The following is a 22,365-nucleotide window of genomic DNA, read 5'->3' on the forward strand; positions in this document are numbered from 1 at the left end:
GGGAAGCCTGCTTCTCCCTCTCCTTCTGCCGCTCCCCCTGCTTGTGCTCTCTCTCTGTCAAATAAATAAAAATAAAACCTTAAAAAAAAGATTACTAAGGGACCTGGTAATCTTAAAGTGGTAGTTGGAATTTTGGATTATGAATCTTTTCCACACTTGAAATAACCTCATAGCCATTTGGCTATAGTTTCTTGGTTTAGGTTTCTTACTTTTTTTTTTTTTTGAGAGAGCATGCCAGCAAGGGGGGTGGGGGCAGAGGGAGAAGGAGAGAGAGAATGTCAAGCAGGCTTCACACCCAGCACAGAGCCCGACACGAGGCTCGATCTCATGACCTGAGCCAGGATGAAGAGTCGGATGCTCAATTGTCTGAGCAACCCAGGTGCCCCTAGTTGTCTTACTTTTTGAGCCACTTCTGAGATGACATGACACCAGTTTGCTTTCCTATAGAAAGTGCTTTAGTATTTGTTGAATGGCTCAGTGGGCAAATCTGCAAAAATATTATGAGTGGTAAAAGCACAATGAACAGCTTTACAAGACAGTGTGGCATTTTATTGGGCCAACGACTGTTATCTCTGCATGTTTATCAGCTTTTTAGTACCTTAATGTCAACACAACCGAGACAGAACTGGAACTGATACAGATTTATTATAGTAAATAGGAAATATGATTCAATCATGGGATTGTTGGGCAACATACACCAAATAAAAATAAACCTAAACCAATAAAGAGACTGTCCTCAGGCTCTGGGTCTTACATGACTTTAGTCCCCTCCTGTGTGTTGGAGCAAATGGATCCTGCCTGCCCTATTGTGTAGAAGGCATTTTCCAGAACCAGGAACTGCTTTGTCATTAAAACAGACTCAGACCCTTAACATCTGCATTGGTTGTTTCTAGGACTCCTCATGAGAGGGCTCTTTGAGCCCAGTGGCTGATTATGGTCCCAACAGCTTGTAAAGCCAGTGAACATATGGCTGGGTAGTAGCATGTTAAGCTCATGCGCTTTACCCTGCACGGTTGATCCATTAGGTGGAGCACACCTTTCACTTTCAGCAACTCAGCAAAACTATGGCTTCAAGATCTCATGTGCATCACGACCGGTCTCCTGGCTCCATGTGATTATGTGTTCATATTCTCATGCCTACTTAGCATTTTATGGTGTTGCACAAAGCAACTAACTCAGAAAATTTGAAGAGTGAAAACACACTGAAATTGATACCTGAATATTACACAGTGCCATATTGATGATGCAGTTTTAAGAGGTGTTCTTAAACTGCTGTGTCCCATTAATCCAGATTTCTAAATCTGCAGATTAACTCTAGCAGTAGGATGTGTCAATAGGCTTTCTTTTGTAAACAAACAACAACAAACAACTGGTTAAACCCTTGGCATGGTTTATGCCTTCAGAAACCATGTACTTTTATTTCTTTGAGATATTCATATCAGTGTGGTCTTTTCATTTGTGGCTTGCTCTTGACTTCTCTTAACAAATATCTTAGGCAAATGTTACACTTTAAGAAATGCCAGCAAAAATATGAATCAAAATTCTTATATATGTTTAATGCTCCTTGACCTGGTAATACTTCTTTGTAGAATTTATCCTAAGGAATTAAACAGATGTGTCAAAGATTTATACACAAAGGTATTTATAGGGGTATTATAACAGTGAGATATTGGAAATAACAAATGTACAACTATAGGGAAATGGTTAGAATATTATATACTCATATGTTGAAATAACATGCAACCATTACCAGTCATGGTTTTTAAAAATTTATTTATTTATTTATTTTAGAGCAAGCGAGCACAGGGAGGGGCAGAGGGAGAGAGAAACTCCAGCAGACTCCTCTCTGAGCTCAGAGAGGGACACGGGGCTCAATCTCAAGACTCTGAGAGCACGACCCGAGCCGAAACCAGGAGTTGGATGCTTAACCAACTGCACCACCCAGGGGCCCCACGAGTCGTGTTTTTGAAGAAAAGTTAATTACATAGGAAAATATGCGCAATATAATGTTAAGTCAAGAAAACACATAGAGAATAACAGTGATCATCCCTGGATGGTACAATTACGGGGAACTTTATGATTTTCTGTATTTTCAAAAATTTCTGAAATGAACAAAGATTATTTTTATAATCAGAAAAGAATAACGAATCTCATATATACCATCATATATCTCTGAAAGAAATCCCAGCAAAGCTGGGGAAATTTTAGCACCTAGCTCTCAAAAAATGTTTGTGGAGTAAGTAGATAGATAGATGGACAGATGAATGAATGAATAACAGTTGACACTTGTAGGTACCATTATCTAGTTTATATGACTGCAGAAATAACAAATGATTTGTTAATTAAAAGGAGAAGATTCCAGACCAGGCAGCAGTTTGAAGGGTGGCATGGGAGGTACTGAAGGAGTCACAAAATGAGTGGCTGATGGCAGCTAAGGAGTTGTGGTCTGGCCTTGGGTCCATTGCTGCTCTTGTTGCCCAGCTATCAACACCATGTTTCTTCTTGTTCTATGTGTGTCCTTGAAATATAACTTGTGCTTGCTATTTTCATTGGTCTCTATTCAGTTTGGCCATTGATTGAGCAAGTGTGAATGAAATCAAAGTCACGAGTTCATTTTCCATTTGAATCAGTAAATACTTTTCCATATGGGGAGAAGATATCCCAAGGCTAACTCTGGCTGGCCAACTCTCAGAGATGGGCTTATTACACAAGCAGGAGAGTTTGGTAGATCAGGGCAACCTGCCTCTACCACTTGTGAGACCACTCAAAATGCCCCCGGACAGAGGATTGTGTGTTCTTATGTATTGGAGAGTAGTCCTCTGAAACAGGTGTGCTATGCATAATGTTAGCTACCCAAAGAAGTAGCAGAAAACTTAGTCATGTCGCAGTTTTTATAACAAATTCACAAGCTCTTTATGGTAATTATAAATGGAACCGATTGACCTACATTCTGTCCTTGTAATATCTTTTGGCTATTTTGATCAAATTGCTGAACAGGATCTGGCAAGTCCACCAGGAGACAGCGTCAGAAAATCTAAATGTTTCCTCCCCAATGCATTCCCTTACCTGTGCCGGAGCCTACATCAAAGAGCCATTAGATTTTGCATAGCATTCTGTATCTCTGCTCTTGGTGGCTTATTAAATACCGTGTCCATGATTGTAGTTACTCTTAAACCCAAGTGTATGATAATAGTGCCTTGTTTGTATCTGCTCTCTTGATCCTGCTAAGGTATTAGATTTACTGTTTGTCTTTTTCAACCTGAGTCATCTCTCATCACTCATTTTCAAAAACATTCAGGGGTTGAGGAATTCACAGTTTGGAGCCTAATTGTCCTTGTCCTGGTGGCCATAATATCTACAGATATGACAGACTCCCTAAATTGGTCAGCTAAATATTTTATTCTTCAGGATTTTTAAGGATGAAGAAGAGAACATTTTCTGAGTACTAACCATCTGCTGTAGTTTACTAGGCATTTTCCCATACATTATCTGAGCTAATCTTCTCTATAATCATATAAGGTAGGCATTATTACCCCGGTTTTACAAATGAGGAAACTGTAGCTTTGACAGTTTAAACAAATGAATCATAATTTGAACACTGGTCTATCGGACTTCAAAGCCTGTGATTTTTCTACTCAACACACTGCCTCCCAGGGATAGCAAGGTTTCTTACACTGAACCTAACAAACAACACAGCAGTCACTTAGCTTCCCCTCAGCTCCTGCCTTTCTCCTGTAACTAATTTCCATTCCACTTTGCTTGTGTTACCTTGGCTGGATCAGTCCTTTGCAGCAAGGCCAGGAAGTTAAGCTTTGAACCACCAGTAAGGAGGGCATGGATTTGAGCCAGCTTCCCATCTTGTCCCCAAACCCAGTTACTGTTTGTGTTTTACATAGTTCCCAGTAACTCCTACCCCAGTCCAAGAGGGTGCCTTACTGGTGGCCTAAGTGGTACTTGCTGGGTGCTCAGCACTTCAAAGCACATGGGGTTCCATCATCCACTTGGAAGCCAAAAAGTTCTTCAGTTGTAGGAACATAAAGCCTGCTGCGGTGAAGGCACACACGATTCTCCTCTGGGCCAGAGTGGCAAGCAAAGCAACCGCAAAAAAAAAAAGTCTACCAAAGGAGGGTTGGTGTGTATTAGAATAGATCAGTGAGCAACAGACCATTTGTGCTGAAGGAAGAGGGTGAAAATAGAGAGAAGGGAATTTTCCAGAGTATGGAAATGGAAAGGGACGATCATGAACCTCCAAACAACCGAGGGAAGCCAGCGGGGCATTAATCTAAGACTGAAGGGGAATTAAAACCCAAGTGCAAAATATCATGGTGTGGTGCCATCCTTTGGAGAGGAGGATGGCCAGATTCCCTCCTGGTTCCAAACATTATAGTTTCAGATCTGAATGAAAAATTTCATGGGCCTCTTGGCATTAGCCTTTACACATGGGATTCAGATGCATCCTCAGGCCATCAATTTACACATATCAAGGGGTTAACCTTCCAAGGTTGTTTTGGCACCAAATCCCAGACAAATTTAATCCATTCTGTATTGGTTTCTTCTTGCCTTCTTTGGTTGTCCACTCAGCAGCTTTCTAGGGAGATAATCTAGTTGAGGGCCTTAAGAGGCAAACTTTCCTGCAATCCACTGTGGAGACCAGGAGATTGAGGAAGGGATTACATGGACGCTCAGGAAGATTGAGCATATTTCCCGGGTTTCTTCCCCACTCGGTTCTTGAATTTCTGCTGCCAGGGGTGCCCAGGGGGAGCCCGGCCACAATTCCTGGCTGCCAACAGCCATTTTCTGTACCCACAGAAAGCAGGAGGAGACACCGCTTCCTCAGCTGGTCTCCTGGGCCATGTCAGAGGCATCCTCTTATGCCACTGAGTTTCTTAGGAAAATGCGGATTTAAGAAGGTCAAGCTCAAAGGGAAAAAGTGGGTCCAGTGTGGAGAGCTTGGCAGTGCCTTTCTTGGTACTACCCCTTTTCCCTCTTCCTTCCCTTTCCAGTGTCTCAGAATTGGTGGTTCAGCTTTGTTATCAGCAAGTAGCTACACATGAGATAAGAAGCCAACTGAGGGGAAAGGGCACCACAGAGTTAGTTAGAAAAGTGGTGGATTGGGAGGGGTAGTAGCAGAAATAACCACAAGATTGGCTATTTCCAAAGAGACGGTGTTTTGAACACCATGAAATGTAAAAGAAGACAAGCTGTAGAATCTAATTCAAGTCCCTACATTTTAGGCAAACTCACTGCCTAAAAAGTCTGATTTACATCAGGGTGGGCAGGACTCCTCACTTTATTATAGTCAGTCACCAGTCAACAGTTAAAAGGAACCACCTCATTTCTCTAGTACTGTGCTATCCGATATGGTAGCTACTAGCCGTGTGTGGCTACTAAGCATTAGAAATCAGGCTAGTTTGGATGGAGACGTTCTGTAAAGGTAAAATACACGCCAGATTCAGAGATTTAGCATGAAAAACACAGTGCAGTAATTTTTATATTGATTACATATTGAAAGAATGTTTTAGATATGTTGGGTTAAATGAAACATTAACATACATTTTGCCTGGCTCTTTCTCTTTACCTTTTTAATGTGGTTACGAGAACATCTAAAATTATATGTGACTTGCGTGATATTTCTGTCGGATAGTGCTGCTGTAGGGCATTCAGAAATAGGATTTGATTTTTTATGATCATTTCAGTAGTACCTTTCCTGCGGTAAGTATACCTGTACAGGAGAAACAGACTCATTGCAAAAGAAAGATAGGGAGGAATGGAGATTTGCCGAGAAGGAAATGGATTATAGAAGAAAGTCAGCACCCTACCTCGGTTTCTCTCAGTCTGAGGTGAGGGGTGGTCAGCTGCCTGAAGCAAGGACTCTCATTCTCCTAGCTCCATCTGATTTCCTAGTTGGGGGCCCAGAGAGGGGAGGGAGAAGACACTTTGAAACGTCTCTGCCCTTACCGTCTTAGCCATCAAGATGTGAGTGGGAGATAATGGCAAAAGGATAGGAATTTTCCCTGCGCCCCTCTGGGCCACCATCCCTGGCTGAGAGAAGGCGGAGGCACGAGGTGAGCCCCTTCTTCACTCCCAGGGCCATCTGGTAGAGCTGCTGCTGCACCTCCTTCTGCCAGTAGGCGTAGATGAGTGGGTTGAGCAGGGAGTTGCCCACACCGAGCAGCCACAGGTACCGTTCCAGCACCAGGTAGAGGTAGCACTTCTGGCAGGCCACCTGCACAATGCCAGTGATAAGGAAGGGGGACCAGGACAGAGTGAAGCTCCCAATGAGAACAGCCACGGTGCGGACAGCCTTGAAGTCGCTGGGAGTCCGCGGAGACCGGTAGGCCCCGGTCATGGCTCCTGCTTGTTCCATCTTTCGGATCTGCTGGCTGTGCATGGAGGCAATCTTGAGCATGTCGCAGTAGAAGAAGACAAAGAGGAGCAGGGCTGGGAAGAAGCCAATGCAGGAGAGGGTCAGCACAAAGCGTGGGTGAAACACAGCGAAGAAGCTGCAGGTACCGTGGTAGCTGGTCTGCTGGAATATGGGGACTCCGAGTGGGAGGAAGCCAATGAGGTAAGACATCAACCACAGCCCGGCAATGCAGGCCCCGGCCACGAACCCATTCATGATCTGGAAGTAGCGGAGGGGTTGCTTGATGGCAAGGTACCTGTCAAAGGCAATCAGCATGACCGTGAGGACAGAGGCAGTGGCGGAAGAAGTAACAAATGCCATCCGAAGGCTGCACAGGGTCTTCTGTGTGGGCCGAGCCGGGCTGGAGAGCTGGTCTGTGACTAGGCCAGAGATGGCCACACCAAGCAAGGTGTCAGCCACAGCCAGGTTCAAGGTGAAGCAGAGACCGACACCATCATTCTTGTGGATCAACAACAGCACAGCCACGGCCACTAGCACATTAGCAGCAATAATGAGGGAGGCCAGGACAGCAAGGATCGCTCCAAATGGGAAAGATGACTCCATGTCTTGAAGTGGCAGGATTTCCACTTACCGGGGCATGCCGGCTCTCCAGCTCAAGTGGTCACGGGCTGCAGGAGAAAGAGCGGAGTTCAGAACCGCAACATAGCTCTGGCCACTGCTGGCAGTGCAGGCCGGCAGCCTGCCATCTGGAGATCTTGCGGCTCCCCACGAATCTCCCGCCCTCGCTCAGTCCTCAGCCTCTTGCCTCTCCCGCTCTCTGAAGGCGGCAATCCCAGTGCGGACCTCCCCCTGGGCCCCGAGCTAGGCCCTCCCCCTCCAACACTCCAGTTGCTAGACAACTCCCGAGTACCTGGTGCACCCTGTCTCCCCAGGCTTTCTTCCTCACTGATGCCTCAAGGACTTTCTCTGGAGGGACTGGGGCATTCATCGGGTCTCCTGTCTGGCAGCAGAGACATTTGACTCTAATCACACTTTTTCTCCCTCCATAGCTTGATATTGAACTTCCACTTCTTTTCCTAAGCCTCAAGGACTAGCTTAACAGCTACTCTTGGCTTAATGAAGCATTTACTTAATAACGAATTCTCAGTCACTACTATTACTGCCTTCAGTCCAGCAGGATGATCATAATCAGTTGAAGTGGGAAGTGAGGGCAGGCAGGCAATTTCAGGGCCCAGCATACTTTAAGGGGAGTCACCACACATTTAAGCTGTTTTTTTTTTTTTTTTATCTTTTGTTTCCTAACACCTCGGATTCTAATTCTCTCAAATAGGGTGTGCTGTTCCCCCCGTTCTCATCCCTCATAACTCAGCTGAATCAGAGGGGCAGGAAAATGAAAGGAGAGAATTGTTAATGGTTGTTATTCAGTTTAGAAGAGAGCCCACTCCCTGTCTAAAGCTGCTGTCTGGGGACACCTGGGTGGCTCATTCAGTTAAGCATCTGCCTTCGGCTCAGGTCATGATCCCGGGGTCCCAGGATCAAGTCCCACATCGGGCTCTCTGCTCAGCGGGGAGCCTGCTTCTCCCTCTGCCTGACGCGACCCCTGCTTGGGTGCTCTCTCTGACAAATAAATAAATAATTTTTTTTTTTAAAGCTGCTGTCTGTTGGGTATACTCATTGAAAACATGTCTCTGATCATAAGTAGTGGCCGCCAACCCTGCCCTTCTTGATCCTGTAGACCCAGGGGTTGAGACAGGAGAAGAGGAGGTGGGCTGCATTCTGCAAAGTATCTGTTCTCATGTTTGGTTGTGGAATTTTCCATTTTCCATTGTGGAATAGCGTTAGGCTGAAGGGTGGCAGTGTTGCTGAGGTAAGGGAGATGTGCTCAAGAAGGCAGCTGTGTTGGTCACTCCTATTTTAGGTTGTATATCCATTTGTTCGGGTACATTAGAACTAACCTTTTGCCTGCTACTCTCGGATACCAAGAAGAGAGGGGTGGGGAGAAGAGTGGTTTGAAGCGTATTTACTCAGTTCAGGTGAGAGCACAAATGGGCGAGGTTAGTGTTTTAAGTGAGGGAGCGGAGAGCAAGGTACAGGGTTGGAGGCAAATATTATATTCCAGGATGTTTTGACAGCCTGAGAGGGCCTCTGACAGATGTCTCTTCTACAAGGAGCAGAAGGGCCATGGCATGGGGGCTCGGTATCCCAGTTGCCAGTCTGAGAACAGTTCTTATTCTTATTCTTTGGTACCCCCGTTAGGAAGCTGACTTCACTTGCTTGGTACCTGGCCTGATTTTATGCCTGGATCGAAGGTTGTGCTCTTGTTTCCCTAGCTCTTGAGTACGTGCATGGTGTCAGGATGGTCCTTTTGAAGCCCATGCTCAAACTGGAGAATGCACCAGAATCCCCTGAAGGGGGATGTGCGTGTTTGTGTCCAGAATCTTGGGCCTCACTCGGAGTTTTGGATTCTTTATGGCTGGGGTGGGCCTGAGAATCTGCATTTCTAACAAGTTCCCAGGTGATGCTGATGCTGACTCAGGGACCCCATTTGAGAAGCACTACTCTAGTGAAATGTTTTTTAACCTTAGCTGTGCTGTGGAATTACTTGGGGGTTCCAAAAATACGGATGTTTGGGTTGTACACCAAGAGATTCTGATATCATTTTACTTGGACAAATGACTTCACCTCTCTGACTTAGCTCTGGCTTCCTCATGTGGTAACATGGGGACAATAATTTTGATGTTGCAGGGGTGACAAAATGAGGTATGATGGATAATTTGTAAGTAATCTCGATACTCAACGTGGGGCTTGAACTCACGACCCTGAGACCAAGAGTCACATGCTGCATGGACCGAGCCAGCCGGGTGCCCCTGAGGTATGATAGATATTAAAAGGCTTAATGAACTGTAAAATGTTACACAGGTATTTTTGTGGAGTGCTTTCTAGTCTCTTGTTAATCAAGGTGTGTTTCACATCAGGAGCATTGGTATGACCTGTGAACTTGGGAGAAATGCAGATTCTTAAGCCCTGCCCAAGACCTACCGAAGCCGAGTCCGCCTTGGAGCAAGATCCCCAGGTGATCTGTATGCACATTCAAGTTGTCCTTTCTTCCCTCCCACTCTCAGGTGCCTGGTTATATTCGTTAACTTTTGCTGCTGTAACAAACCGCCACAAACTTAGGTTGGGTATAAATGTACTATCTTACCATTCTCGAGGTCAGAAGTCCAAAATAGGTCTTACAGGGCTCAAATCAAGGTGCTGGCAGGGCCGGATTCCTTTGGGAGGCTCCAGGGGAGAACAGTTTCCTTGCCTTTTTCAGCTTTTAGAGGCTGCCTGCATGCCTTGGCTCATGGCACATCACTCCAGCCTCTGTTTCCATAGTCACATCTCCTTCTCTGACTCTGACCCTCCTGCCTCCCTCTTTTAAGGACCCTTGTGATTATATTGAGTCTACCTGGATAATCCATGCTATCCTCCACATGTCAAGATCCTTAACTCAATCACATTTGCAAAATGACTTTTGCTGGGTAAGGTTAAAAAAAAATATTCACAGGTTCTGGGGATTAGGACAGGCACACCTTTGGGGGGGGCATTTTTCTGCCTCCCACACCAGTCTTCTCTGCTGCTCACATCTTCTCCCTCCATTCCCGAAAGGTGCTCTTCTCAGTGTAATCTTCCTTTGCTCGTGTCCTAGACATTTATTTCTTTTAGCCATCAACACTTTCTTGTTTTCTCTCTTGTCCTCTCAGGCATCCACAAGCTGATTTAAACTAATCTCAGCAGCTTTGGAAAATAGTGAACTCCCTGTCATTGGAAGTATGCAAGCAGAACCTGAATGCTCACCTGTCGGGAGGGCCTTAGAGGAAATTCCTGCGGCAGTGCAAAACATCTGCAAAACATTGTTATTCCCATTGAGTTGGCTTTCAGTCCCTATACAACCTGGTTTTGATGGGCCCCTGGGAGTCTTTTCCCTCCCTCAGCCCCCTCCCTTCCTTCTTAGCTATCCCCTCCTCTGTGTCCTCCTTGGGCTTTTCTGTCCCCTTTCTCACACTACCACATGGACTCAGCTGTATGTCCTATGACTGTGCCCAGGCTGGGGGATCAAAACTACAGAGAACATGGTTCCTTCCTGGAAGGTCGGTGGTTGGTCCTCACAATCCTGAGGCTGAGGGTTCTCAGTCTCTAGAGTGGAGCACTGACAAGGTAAACAAGCTGGGGTTGACAAAGGGGAGGAAGGTAAAGGATGAGAGGGCTTATTCTCTGGTCAAACTATCACGTAACCAATGCATTAAATGTTGGTCATAGCGGGCTGTCACCAACGATGCAATAGGGTGCTTCATCCACCCTGAGGGCATGGGACTGAGGACCAGAGGCTTCACCTGGAATGGGTGTGGAGGAGAAGCCAGGCTTCAGCAGAGACCACCTTCAGAGTGGGGCCTCTGGGAGAGGAGCTCTAGGAAGCTATCCAAGACAAGTCATGCCTGATTCCTTGTGGTGCCTAGACCAGCCATCTGTTTCTATAGTTTAGCTGCATCTTGCCCAAGGACAAAGGCAGCAGTGACATTTAATATCTCTTCATGAATGACTAGACTGGTACCTCCATTGCTATTAGATATTATGCAGTGGTATGAAAAGAACGGGCTAGGTTTCTATGTCCTGACACAGACCTCCAAGGCATATTGTTGATTGATAAATCAAGTCACACATCAGTATGTAGCGTCTGGACCCACTTATGAAAATAAAGCCCCCAACCCCAGCTTTGTGAAAAATACATAGAAATCACAATAAATGCATGTTAACAGAGAGAGAATAACTGAGGAGAGTAACTGTCACAATTTACTTTGACTACTTCTGACTTTCTATGTATTTTCACAGCGAGGATGTATTCATATAGTTTCAGAAGGAAAAAAACCCTCAAACCCCTCCCCATTCCAGCTCAAGCACCACTTTGCCAAGGCCCTTTGCAGACCGCAGAAAAACGTATGTGGCACACACACACATTTTATATATGAATATATATATAGTAATGTATTTGTTTTGCTCATATTGTTGTTACCTGCCTGTGCTGTAGTTGTGTGCGGATTGGGAGAAGTGGCAGGGCCAAACGGGGGAGAAATCAATCCGTATTTGAGGCTTTAGTCTCTTCGTGGGGTGGGAGGCACTTGAAGGAGGGCCCTAGGTTTCTGGGGCTTCTGAGCCTCCTTGTAGCAGTGATACAAGCTAACATTTATGGGACCTTTATTTTTTATTTTTTAAAAATATTTTTCTTACTTATTTGAGAGAGAGAGAGGGAGCATGAGCAGGGGGAGGGGCAGAGGGAGAAGCAGGCTCCCCGCTGAGCATGATCCTGGGATCATGACCTGAGCCGAAGGCAGAGAGATGCTTAACCAACTGAGCCACCCAGGCGCCCCGGACCTTTATTTTATTTTTTTAAAGATTTTATTTATTTATTTACGAGAGAGAGAGAGAGAGAGAGAGCAGGGGGAGAAGCAGAGGGACAAGGACAAGCAGACTCTGCGCCCAGCGTGGAGCCCAATGCAGGGCTCTATCCCACGACTCTGAGATCATGACCGGAGCCGAAATCAAGAGTCGGACGTTCAACCGACTGAGCCACCCAGGTATCCCTTATGGGGCCTTTAAATGCCGAGTACTTTAAATGCCGAGCATTTTCTCCTTTTATCATCACAAAAATTCTATAAGGTAGGTACTAGTAATACCTCAATTTTACAGGTGGGAAAACCCAGTCATGCAGAGGCTGACTTATTTGCCCAAGGCCACATAGCTCATAAGCAGCAGGTGTTGGAAACAGGTCAGAAACCTGTGTGGAACAGCCACCGAGAGTTTGTCCTGGCTCTTGTCAACCATAGAGACTACATGTTGTCCCCTTTTCTTGCCAGTTTGTGCCTCTGTGCCTTTGCCCATCCTACGACTTCAGGCCTTCAAGCTGACACGTCTATGCTTTAGGTTTTTTCACGGGTGCTTGAGCTGAACTTAAGTAGAAGATCCTCCCCTCTTCTTTGGTCACTAAAGCCCAATGATTGTGGAAAATGAGGATTATTTTTTACCCTGAGCCCAAGGAAATATAGGATTCTGGACTCACTTACACTTCTCCATTTATCTTCCCACTCCTGCTTTCCATTCTTGCTAGTGCCTCTCTCATTTAGCACTTCATTGTCTTTCTTTTTAAAAAAGATTTTATTTATTTATTTGAGAGAGAGCGCGCGCAAGCATGAGTGGGGGGGAGGGGCAGAGGGAGAGGAAGAAGCAGGTTCTCTGCTGAGCAGGGATCCTGATGCGGGGCTCCATCCCAGGACCCTGAGATCATGACCTGAGCCAAAGGCAGATGCTTAACCCACTGAGCCACCCAGGCGCCCCTAGTACTTTATTATCTTTCATCTGCGTTGTGGTCATAGCCTTCTAAATGCTCGTCCTATCTTTCCCCATGTTAACTTCCCCTTCCAGCGTGTTCATGGAGCACCTGCTCTGTGCTCACTACTATGCTTAGAGCTTTTCATACATTCAAGTGTATGACACCTTGTGAGCTAGGTGGTATTATTCTCCCCAGCTTACAAGTGAAGAAGCTGAGGCTTGGAAAGGCCAAGGGACCTGCCTGAGGTTACCCAGCCAGGAAGCGGCTGCAGAGCTGGGAGCGGCATCCAGTTCTCATCACTCTTTGTCCACTAGCTTTTTGCTCCTCCAGGCTGCAGAAGCCTGGGTGTGGTAGGCTGAAGAATGACCCCCAAAGATGTCTGTGTCTGAGTCCCTGGAACCTGTGAATATCTTGCGTTACATGGCAAAAGGGACTTGCTGATGTGATTAAGTAAGGATCTTGAGATGGGGTGATTATCCTGGAGTTTCTGGGTGGGCCCAATGATATAATCCCAAGGGTCCTTATAAGAAGAAGGCAGGAGATCAGTGAGTAATATTGGGGAAGATGGAAGCAAGAGATTGGAGTGATGCCAGAAAGGGGTCACAAGACAAAAATTGCGAGAGGCCTCTAGAAGCTAGAGAAGGCAAGGGGACAGAGTCTCCCCTAGAGTCTCCAGAAGGAACTGGGCCTGCTGATGCTTTTTTTTTTTTAAGATTTTATTTAAAGGGTTTTTTTTTTATTCATTTGAGACAGAGATACAGAGAGAGAGAGAGAGCATGAGCAGGGAGAGAGGCAGAGGGAGAGGGAGAAGCAGGCTCCCCGCTGAGCCAGGAGCCCGATGTGGGGCTTGATCCCAGGACCCTGGGATCATGACCCGAGCCGAAGGCAGACGCTTAACCATCTGAGCCACCCAGGCACTCCTAAGATTTTATTTATTTACTTGACAGAGAGAGAGAGAGAGAGAGAGAGAGAGAGAGAGAGAGCGCGCACAGACAGGGGGAGCGACAGGCAGAGGGAGAAGGAGAAGCAGGCTCCCCGCTGAGCAGGGAGCCCGACACAAGAGGTTCAATCCCAGGACCCTGGGATCATGACCTGGGGTGAAGGCAGACGCTTAACCCACTGAGCCACCCAGGCTTCCCCCTGCTGATGCTTTGACGTGAAGCTGATTTCGGACTCCTGACCTCAAGAACTGTAAGGTAATAAATTTCATGTTGTTATAAGCCATAGGTTTGTGGTGATTTGTTACATCAGCAATAGGAAACTCATACATTGAACTAAAGGGTTAATATGAGGAGACGGTTCAAAAACTGTGTTCTGGTTATATTGCTGCTTGGCAGCGCCTGCCACCTGAGAGACATTTGGTTGTGATACGACGAAGATTTCTACTTACCAGGAAAGAGCAGCTTGCTGGACTGAGGTGCCAAATGCCAATGACCATGAAGCCCAGCAGAGGGCAGGCACTCTGCAGGGAGAAAGCAATCCTTGGAAAGCTTTGCTCCAATCTAGCTATATACAGAGGAGGGGTCTTTAAAAGGAAGAAAGTTCCTTCTAGGCACTTCTGGGTTGCTCTGATTGTTTTGCATCTTAGCTATGCCTTCATGCAGGCCAGAGGGGCACGGCGAGTACAGAAATGTTTTCATTTGCCACCCAGGGCTCAGAAGTTTCTTGCTCCTTTTATTTATTTTTATTGTTGGGACTAGAGCATGGAAAGCCTTCCCTCTCCTGCAGATTAGGAGTTGGGTAATGAGGTACAAATACTTTTGGTTCATTCCCATGGCTTGTGCAGTGGGGCTGGGGTGAGGGGAGAAAGTATACATTCAATTAACATTTGGTTTTTTTCATTGAAAGTCTTGAAGGCTATTCAGGGTATTTTTCAAGAAAGACTGCACTCAAGGGGCCATTCTAGCCTAGTTTTATATTGCAGCCCTCTGGCTCTCAGATGGCCATTTCCAGCTTCCTCCCGAGGAAGATCTGGGGGTAAGATTTGGGGGTTGCAGAAGGGGTGGAGGGATCATAACAATGGCCGGAGGTATTTGGAATCTGAGAAGAGGATTATTATTAATATTCATAATACCTCTTATCACACACACTTTTTTTTTTGATAATCAGAAAAAATTTTTTTAATTTTTTTAATGAGAGAGGGTTAGCCTGCAGTTTGTGTCACCGATGAAATGGATTGGTCTGTATGGAAGAGGGCTGGGTTTTTGGCGTTTATGGTCCGGACTGCACTTCAGTGATGAGATGTCCACTCTCTTTCTGTCTTGCAGCTCTGGTCGTCAGCACCACTTCGGCTGGATTTGCACTGGCCCCAGGACCTTTTGACTGGCCCTGCTTTCTGCTTACTTCTCTGGGCACAGGCCTTGCATCCTGTACTGCCAACTCCATCAATCAGGTGAGTGGGTCACTTTTCAGCTCAATCGTGGTATTACTACTTTTTCCTAGACTGTGGTATTGTCACATTTTTTTAAAAAAAGACTTACCGAGGGGCGCCTGGGTGGCTCAGTCGTTAGGCGTCTGCCTTCGGCTCAGGTCATGATCCCAGGGTCGTGGGATCGAGCCCCGTGTCGGGCTCCCTGCTCTGTGGGAAGCCTGCTTCTCCCTCTCCTGCTTCTCCCTCTCCCACTCCCCCTGTTTGTGTTCCCTCTCTCGCTGTGTCTCTCTCTGTCAAATAAATAAATAAAACCTTAAAAAAAAAAAAAAAAAGACTTACCGAACCACATATACAGATGGAGAAGTTCCAGGAACTTGGGACACTGCGTCTCCTGTAGAGGTCTCTGGGTAGCAGAGCTGATCTGTCTCATCTCTTGAGGTGAATGGTTTTCGGGTGAGAGAGCAGTCATGTATCTGCTTCAACTGACCAGGAGTCCTTGGGGTTAGAAGCGTTTCAGAGCCGTCAGACTTTCTGCTCTCATCCGGTTCATGCACATTTCCCTGAGCTTATCATTTTCTGTGTTCTTCTTTCTTTGGTTTGATTTGTTTGCATGTGTTTACATATACAACAATGTATTTGTTCTAAGATTTATTTATTTATTTCACGGGGGGCGGGCAGAAGGAGAGAGAGAATCCCAAGCAGACTCCGCACTGAGCATGGAGCCCAATGTGGGGCTCAATCTCACGACCCTGAGATCACGACCTGAGCCAAAGCCAAGAGTTGGATGCTCAACTGACTGCGCCACCCAGGTGCCCCACTAATATATTCTAAACAAGCATATCCAGCTTTTTAAAAAAAATCAGTAATTCAGTATTCAGTAAACTTGGTGTATGTGGAATCACAGAATATATTAAAATCAATTAGCATATTATTTTTAATGCATCCTTTTGTCCCCCTTTTATTTTAAACATCAAAATAGTTGTCTAAAAATTAGTTCTCCCCCCTCCCCTGCCTGGTTATTGTGGTGTGTGCCCCCACACATCCTTTTTCATCAGATACCAGAGTGAAAAAGTCTTGGCTAAAACTTAAGGAAAGTCGTTTTCATCACCAGAACACCCACGAGGAGTTGGCCCAGTTTTAAAACAGGAATTCAACTTACAAGTAGGAAAACAGCGTGGCCAAGTGGATATATAAGTTGGCATTCTGTAAAATATGGGAATTTTAATTTGATGATGCCTCAAATCATTATGCTTTCACAATGTGTAATCAGCTGTTTGGGGAGGGATCAATCTATTTCAAATAAGGTTTATTTCTTTTTCTTTTTTTTATTGTTATGTTAGTCACCATACATTACATCATTAGTTTTTGATGTAGTGTTCCATGATTCATTGTTTGTGCATAGCACCCAGTGCTCCATGCAGAACGTGCCCTCCTCAATACCCATCACCAGGCTATCCCATCCCCCCACCCCCCTCCCCTCTAGAACCCTCAGTTTGTTTCTCAGAGTCCACAGTCTCTCATGGTTCATCTCCCCCTCCGATTTCCCCCCCTTCATTCTTCCCCTCCTACTATCTTCTTCTTTTTTTTTTCTTAACATATATTGCATTATTTGTTTCAGAGGTACAGATCTGTCACACACACTTTCCATGCATGAACTCATTTAATCCTCACAATATGCCCGTGAGGTGATATTATCACCAATGCACATAAAGTTAATTGAAGCTAATTAAATCCCCCGAAGTTCCACAGCTAGCATGTGCTAGAAGTGGGATTTGAACCCAGGCCTGCCGAGTCTCGGAGTCTATATTCATCTAACTATGCCAGCCGGTCTCTTCAGAATTGCAATGTTGTTACAGAAGTGTAAGTTGCTGAACAGAGGCGGAGTGAAAGCCGTGTGGCATCACCCTATGGCTTTGAAAGCTTGTGCCCAGCCTCGTGACAGATGCCAGCATCCACCGTGCAGAAGAGGAAAGCAGTCAGCCTGCCTGCAATGTCACTGGGTTTTGAGCCAAGATACAGGCCTGTCCCGTGTCTCATCTCTGAGGGCTTTGCCTGCTTCTCAGTTTGTCCCTCTGATCACCCATCTGCTCTAGTCTCTACAAGCATGTGTCTCAGTTGTCTGGCTGCTCAGCCACGTGGCCGCCTACCCCTTTTCCTAATCTACAGACTGTCTCCTACCCTCTGGATCAGTGTTTCACCTGGCACCCCTGCTAAATGGCTTCTTCCCCCTTGGTCTCAGTATGTCATCCTATGATGTGGCTCAGCAACAGAACACCCTAGAAGAAGTCTGGCTCAAAACAGTGAGAATCACGGAGAGGGCAATAAAAGCTGGTAATGCAAGGAATATTTTGAAGACTAGAGGGTAGGGCACTCACTAGTCATTGGCTTGGAGATTGACCTGCTTCAGTGCCAAGACCTTTTAGGAACTCCTACTCTAGGCAGGCTCCTGCCATCCCTCAAAAATACTTTTCTATTCAGCTCCAGTCCGATTGGCCCACCTCTACTCCTCATCCCACCCGGTCTGATGATCCCATTCAGTTCAATTCTGCTCACATGGTCCATAGGCCTGTATGCCAATGGGGACTTCACATCATGAATTGAGAGTAAATTTGTGATTACAGGTGGGCTCCACTTGAATCAGAGCCGTCTACTGCCCCAGCGATTTCTTCTTTAGAAACCGGATTCTGTTTTTAAAGTCAGCTCGTCAGAATTCTTAGCCACTTCTGAAATTTGTGTTGCTTGAGGTTTGGAAAGCTACTGCTTTGGCCTGGGCACTGGAGAAAAGTTGAACAACGACAAGCACGTGATAAAAGGACATCTGCCGTGTATCTTCTAGAAGGCATGTTCACCCCTGGAAGTGACTTGGCCTCCTCTTCCTCAAGATTTTGGGATTCTCTGTCCAGCTCCTCAAGATTATACCTAAGAGTCAGATTGCTGGGAGCAAGCAGCTGTGCTGAGCCTGGGGGGAGCCAGCGGGGGTGTGGTGTGCTTCCAATTGGTCGATATCTGACTCACATAGCTCATGCCAGTTCTCCTGCAACAGCTTTGCAAACTGCTCTGAATTATCTGTACATGACGATATTCACAGATAATGCTTAGATGCTCTAAGGCAGTGGTCCTCAGCTATTGTTTTCCCAACCATGGAACCATTTTGGAATCTGTTAGAAGCTATGGACCTTCTCCTTAAAAATGCACATGTTCATGTAACATAGACATCATACGAACAAATGCAGGGTCCTTATAGACTCACTGAAGCCCGTGTATGGATTCAGGTTAATATTCCCAGAAGAGATGGTAAGATGCTATTAACACAACCCATCATTTCTTATTCTCTATTCCTCCAGACAACCTATAATTAAGGAACAGACATTGTTTGTCTGTTTGTCAAATCTTAATCTTAACGACTGAGCCACCCAGGCGCCCCTTTTTGCTCTCTTCTTGAATCCTACTTTCTCCTGCTGCTTCATCTTCATCTGTCCTCCTCTTCCTTGGTCTCCTTTGTTGGCTCCTTGGGTGCTTTAAACTCAACAATTTGCCAACCAAATTCATCTGTTTTCTCCCACCCCAGTCTTCCTCCCTGCCTTTCAACTGTCCCCTGCTGCACGGTAGCTTTCCCTGACACTCTGCTTTCCACCCCCACCTCCCTCTGACTCCCAGTAGTCAGAATTAATTGATTCCTCAACTGGTTCCAATGACATTTCACTCACACCTTCATTTTGACCCTCATCCCTTTGTATTATGTTTATTCACATATACAACTATCTGGCAACTTTGTGAGCTGTTCAAGGGCAGGGACTGGGTCTTGTGATCTTGTTTACTGTAGTATCCTCAGCATCTAGCCCAGCACCCGAGCACTCATAAACATCATATACCTTTCTGTTGATGTCATGTGTGTTCTTTACTCTTTTTAATATATTTTTTAGTTTAAAAAATACCAACATGGGCCACCCTCTCCTTAGCTGCTCCCTGAGGCAAACCACCATCATCTCTTGCCTGAATTATTGCAAGGCTTCCTAGTCTCCCTGACTCTACCCTAGGCACTCTTTCCAACCCACAGTTTGCAGCCAAGGTCATCCTGCTAAATTGTAAGCCAGATCAGAATACTTTGTTGGTTTCTCACCTCACACTGAGTCAAATCTAAAGTTGATACCCAACATGCCCCTGCCTGATCTGTTCCTCTTACCCCACTTATCTAAGGGTGCAGACGTTGGAGCCATACCACCTGGATTCAAATCCTGGCTCTACCATTGACCAGCTGTGTGACATAGGGCAAATGACCTCTCTGTGCCCCAATTTCCTCATCTGCAACATGGGGTTATAGTGTCTACCACATAGGATTGTTGTGAGAAGCAAATGTGTTAATGTATATAAAGTACCTAGAACAATGTCTGGTACATGGTGGGTATTAAATCAGATTTTGTTAAATAAACAAAAATCTGTCATTCTCTTTCTTGCCTGCTCCTCTCTAGCCACTCTGGCCTCCTTATTGTTTCTCAAACACACTCCTGTCTCAGGACCTTTGCACTTACTGTTCACTCTGCCTGAACATTCCTCTCCTGAACATCCCCATGACTTGCTCCCCATCTTCTTGCAGGTCTCTGCCTCCATGTCACCTTATCAGGGAGGGCTTCTTTGACCCATCACCTTTTTAAAATAGCAAAACTTTGTCATTCTCTGTCCCCTTACCCTTTATAGCACTTTTCAACGTTGGATGTATATTTATATGTTTATTTTCCTCCTTCCCCAAGAATGTAAACTCCATGAGGAAAGGAACTCTCCTTGCCTTATTTATTGTTATAACCCTAGCACCTAGAACAGTGTCTAGCATGTAAAAGTTGTTCAATGAATATTTGTTGAATGAACAAAAGACAAAAGTGAGAAAATAAAGGTCTGCCAAGATAACATGGCAATAAAAAATGTAAGTGATGGGGCAACTGGGTGGCTCAGTTGGTTAAGCATCTGCCTTTGGCTCAGGTCATGATCCCAGGGTTCTGGGATCAAGCCCTGCATTGGGCTCTCTGCTCAGCAGGGAGCCTGCTTCTCCTTCTTCCTCTGCCGGCTGCTCCCCCTGCGTGTGCTCTCTGTCAAGTAAAATAAGTAAAATCTTTTAAAAAATAAAAATAAAAAATGTAAGTGATAATCTGGATAAAGGGAAGAAAATTCTTTTTTTCTTTTTCTTTTTTTTTTTTTTTTTTAGATTTTATTTATTTCTTTGACAGAGAGATAGACAGAAGAGCACAAGCGGAGGGAGTGGCAGAGGGAGAGGGAGAAGCAGGCTCTGCACTGAGCAGGGAACCCGATGCGGGACTCGATTCCAGGACCCTGAGATCATGACCTGAGCCGAAGGCAGACGCTTAACCATCTGAGCCACCCAGGAGCCCAGGGAAGAAAATTCTAACAGTATAGAAAGAAACAAAGGGTAAGTAAAAGCTTCTCTCCTCCTTTCCTCATCTGCTTCCGCAAAGGTAACCATAGCTCTGTGTGTTTTCAATTTCATTAACCAATAGTTGTATTGGTTGCTTGCTATGTGTGCAGAAAGGTGTTTGAGGTGCTGAGGGCTTAAAAAGAAAGAACCTTTCTTTTCCAGGATCTCACACTCTTTCTGGGGAGATAACATGAAAATGTTATGATGTGCTGCAGAGTTCAGAAGTGGGAACCATCACTGTGTACTGATGAGGTCAGGAAATGTTTCCTGCTTAAGGGGTGCCTGGATGGGGGTTTGGAGCTTGGGCAGATTTCAGAGAGAGAAGAGCCATCCAGGGGTGTGGGGCTTTCCCAGCAGGGTGTCTAGGTTGGAAATGAAAGGAGCCCCTGAGGAAATGGATAGAAGTGTAACCTGGCTGAAGTTGAGGCTTTGTGTTGGGGAGCAGTGGGAGGAAAGACAGGAGAATAGGGGCCAAGGCAGTTCTGAGAGTAGTGAAAGAACTAGAAGTCATGTGATAATGAAACAGAACTGTTGGGGTGCCTGGCTCAGTCGGTTAGGCATCTGCATTCATCTCACGTCATGATCCTGGGGTCCTGGGATTGAGCCCCGTGTCTGGCTCCCTGCTCAGCAGGGAGCCTGCTTCTCCCTCCACCCCTCCCCTTCCACTCGTGCTCTGTCTCTCACTCTCTCTCAAATAAATAAGTAAATAAATAAAATCTTTTTTAAAAAAGAAACAGAACTGTGACTAGATGAGATGCATTTTATAGACACTGCAGTAGCACAATTATTAGGACTTAGTGATTTGATAGATATCTTTGGGTGAGGAATAAGGATGACTGAAATATGAAACCCCTGTTTGTACCTGGGCAACCAGAAAAATGGTGATAGCATTGCTTGAAATAGGGAAGTCAGGAGGGAAAGCTGTTTTGGGATGTGGTGTGGTGGGAAGTGAAGAGATGAAATTGGCTGGACATGTTGCTTGGCCTTGCCTTGAATGTGAGGATTGCCTTTGGCTTCCTTAACATTGCCCAGAGGACCTAGACCTGAACTGTCCATCCAGTGGGTGCTAAATCAATGTTACTGGTGGAGATCACTAGTAGCCACCTTGAATAGCAAACCCTGGTCCTCCTCTCAGATGCTAAGATCAGAGGGTCCCCTCGATCCTCATCCCCTTTCCACTTACACTTGTGGATATCTCTAGGCATCATCTTACCTACCAATTCCTACCAATTGGAAGCATGTTAATGGAGATGTCCCGGGTAACCTGGGATGGTTTGAAGTTCTCCCGGGTTCAGAATATCTCTGCTGAACCTACTAGCTAGATAGTAGCAATCTTCCCACGCCTTCCTCCAACTAAACTGTCCTTCCCTTTGGTTGGTCTTAATCTCCTCTTTCACTTCAGCTTCCTTTTGAACCGTCCTGATGACCAAGACACAGGTTTAGCCCTATTTCTCTCATTTCACAGTTGCCTGAAGAATCCAGCCAGATAATGCTGCATGCTAGTTTACCACTTTGCAGTGGCTACTTCAACCCTACAACTAAGCAACCTAAGATTCCCAGGAGCAGATGAAACCTGTATGCAATCTGTCACTGTTTAGTTTTCATTGCCAAGATAATTTCACAAAGTTAATGAATAGCTGGTTTGGACTGGGGGAGGGGCACAAACACAGAATGAATGAAGAGAAACTGTCATTGGTGGGGAGTTTCCTGCTTTTTGGCAGGATATGGGTAGATGGTGAGTCATTGAGGGTAGAGTTGTCATCATCACCATCATCATCAGAGTACTTGGTGAAGTGCCTAATTTCTGGGGTTCTGAGCTAGGCTTACAAAGAGAA

General features: G+C 45.6%; 1 protein-coding gene across 1 annotated transcript; it reads right to left on the reverse strand.

Annotated features, from left to right (window-relative positions):
* Positions 1–5,962: 5,962 nt before the first annotated feature.
* On the reverse strand, positions 5,963–6,970 carry GPR119 (G protein-coupled receptor 119). Its single transcript, XM_045867911.1, has one exon. It carries the CDS (start codon positions 6,968–6,970, stop codon positions 5,963–5,965), a length of 1,008 nt encoding a protein of 335 aa, XP_045723867.1.
* Between the last annotated feature and the right edge of the window lie 15,395 nt (positions 6,971–22,365).

Source organism: Mirounga angustirostris, unplaced genomic scaffold (genome assembly GCF_029215605.1).
Source record: "Mirounga angustirostris isolate CCGP_5_RB_7025 unplaced genomic scaffold, mMirAng1.0.hap1 SCAF_11, whole genome shotgun sequence".
Classification (NCBI taxonomy): Eukaryota; Metazoa; Chordata; class Mammalia; order Carnivora; family Phocidae; genus Mirounga; species Mirounga angustirostris.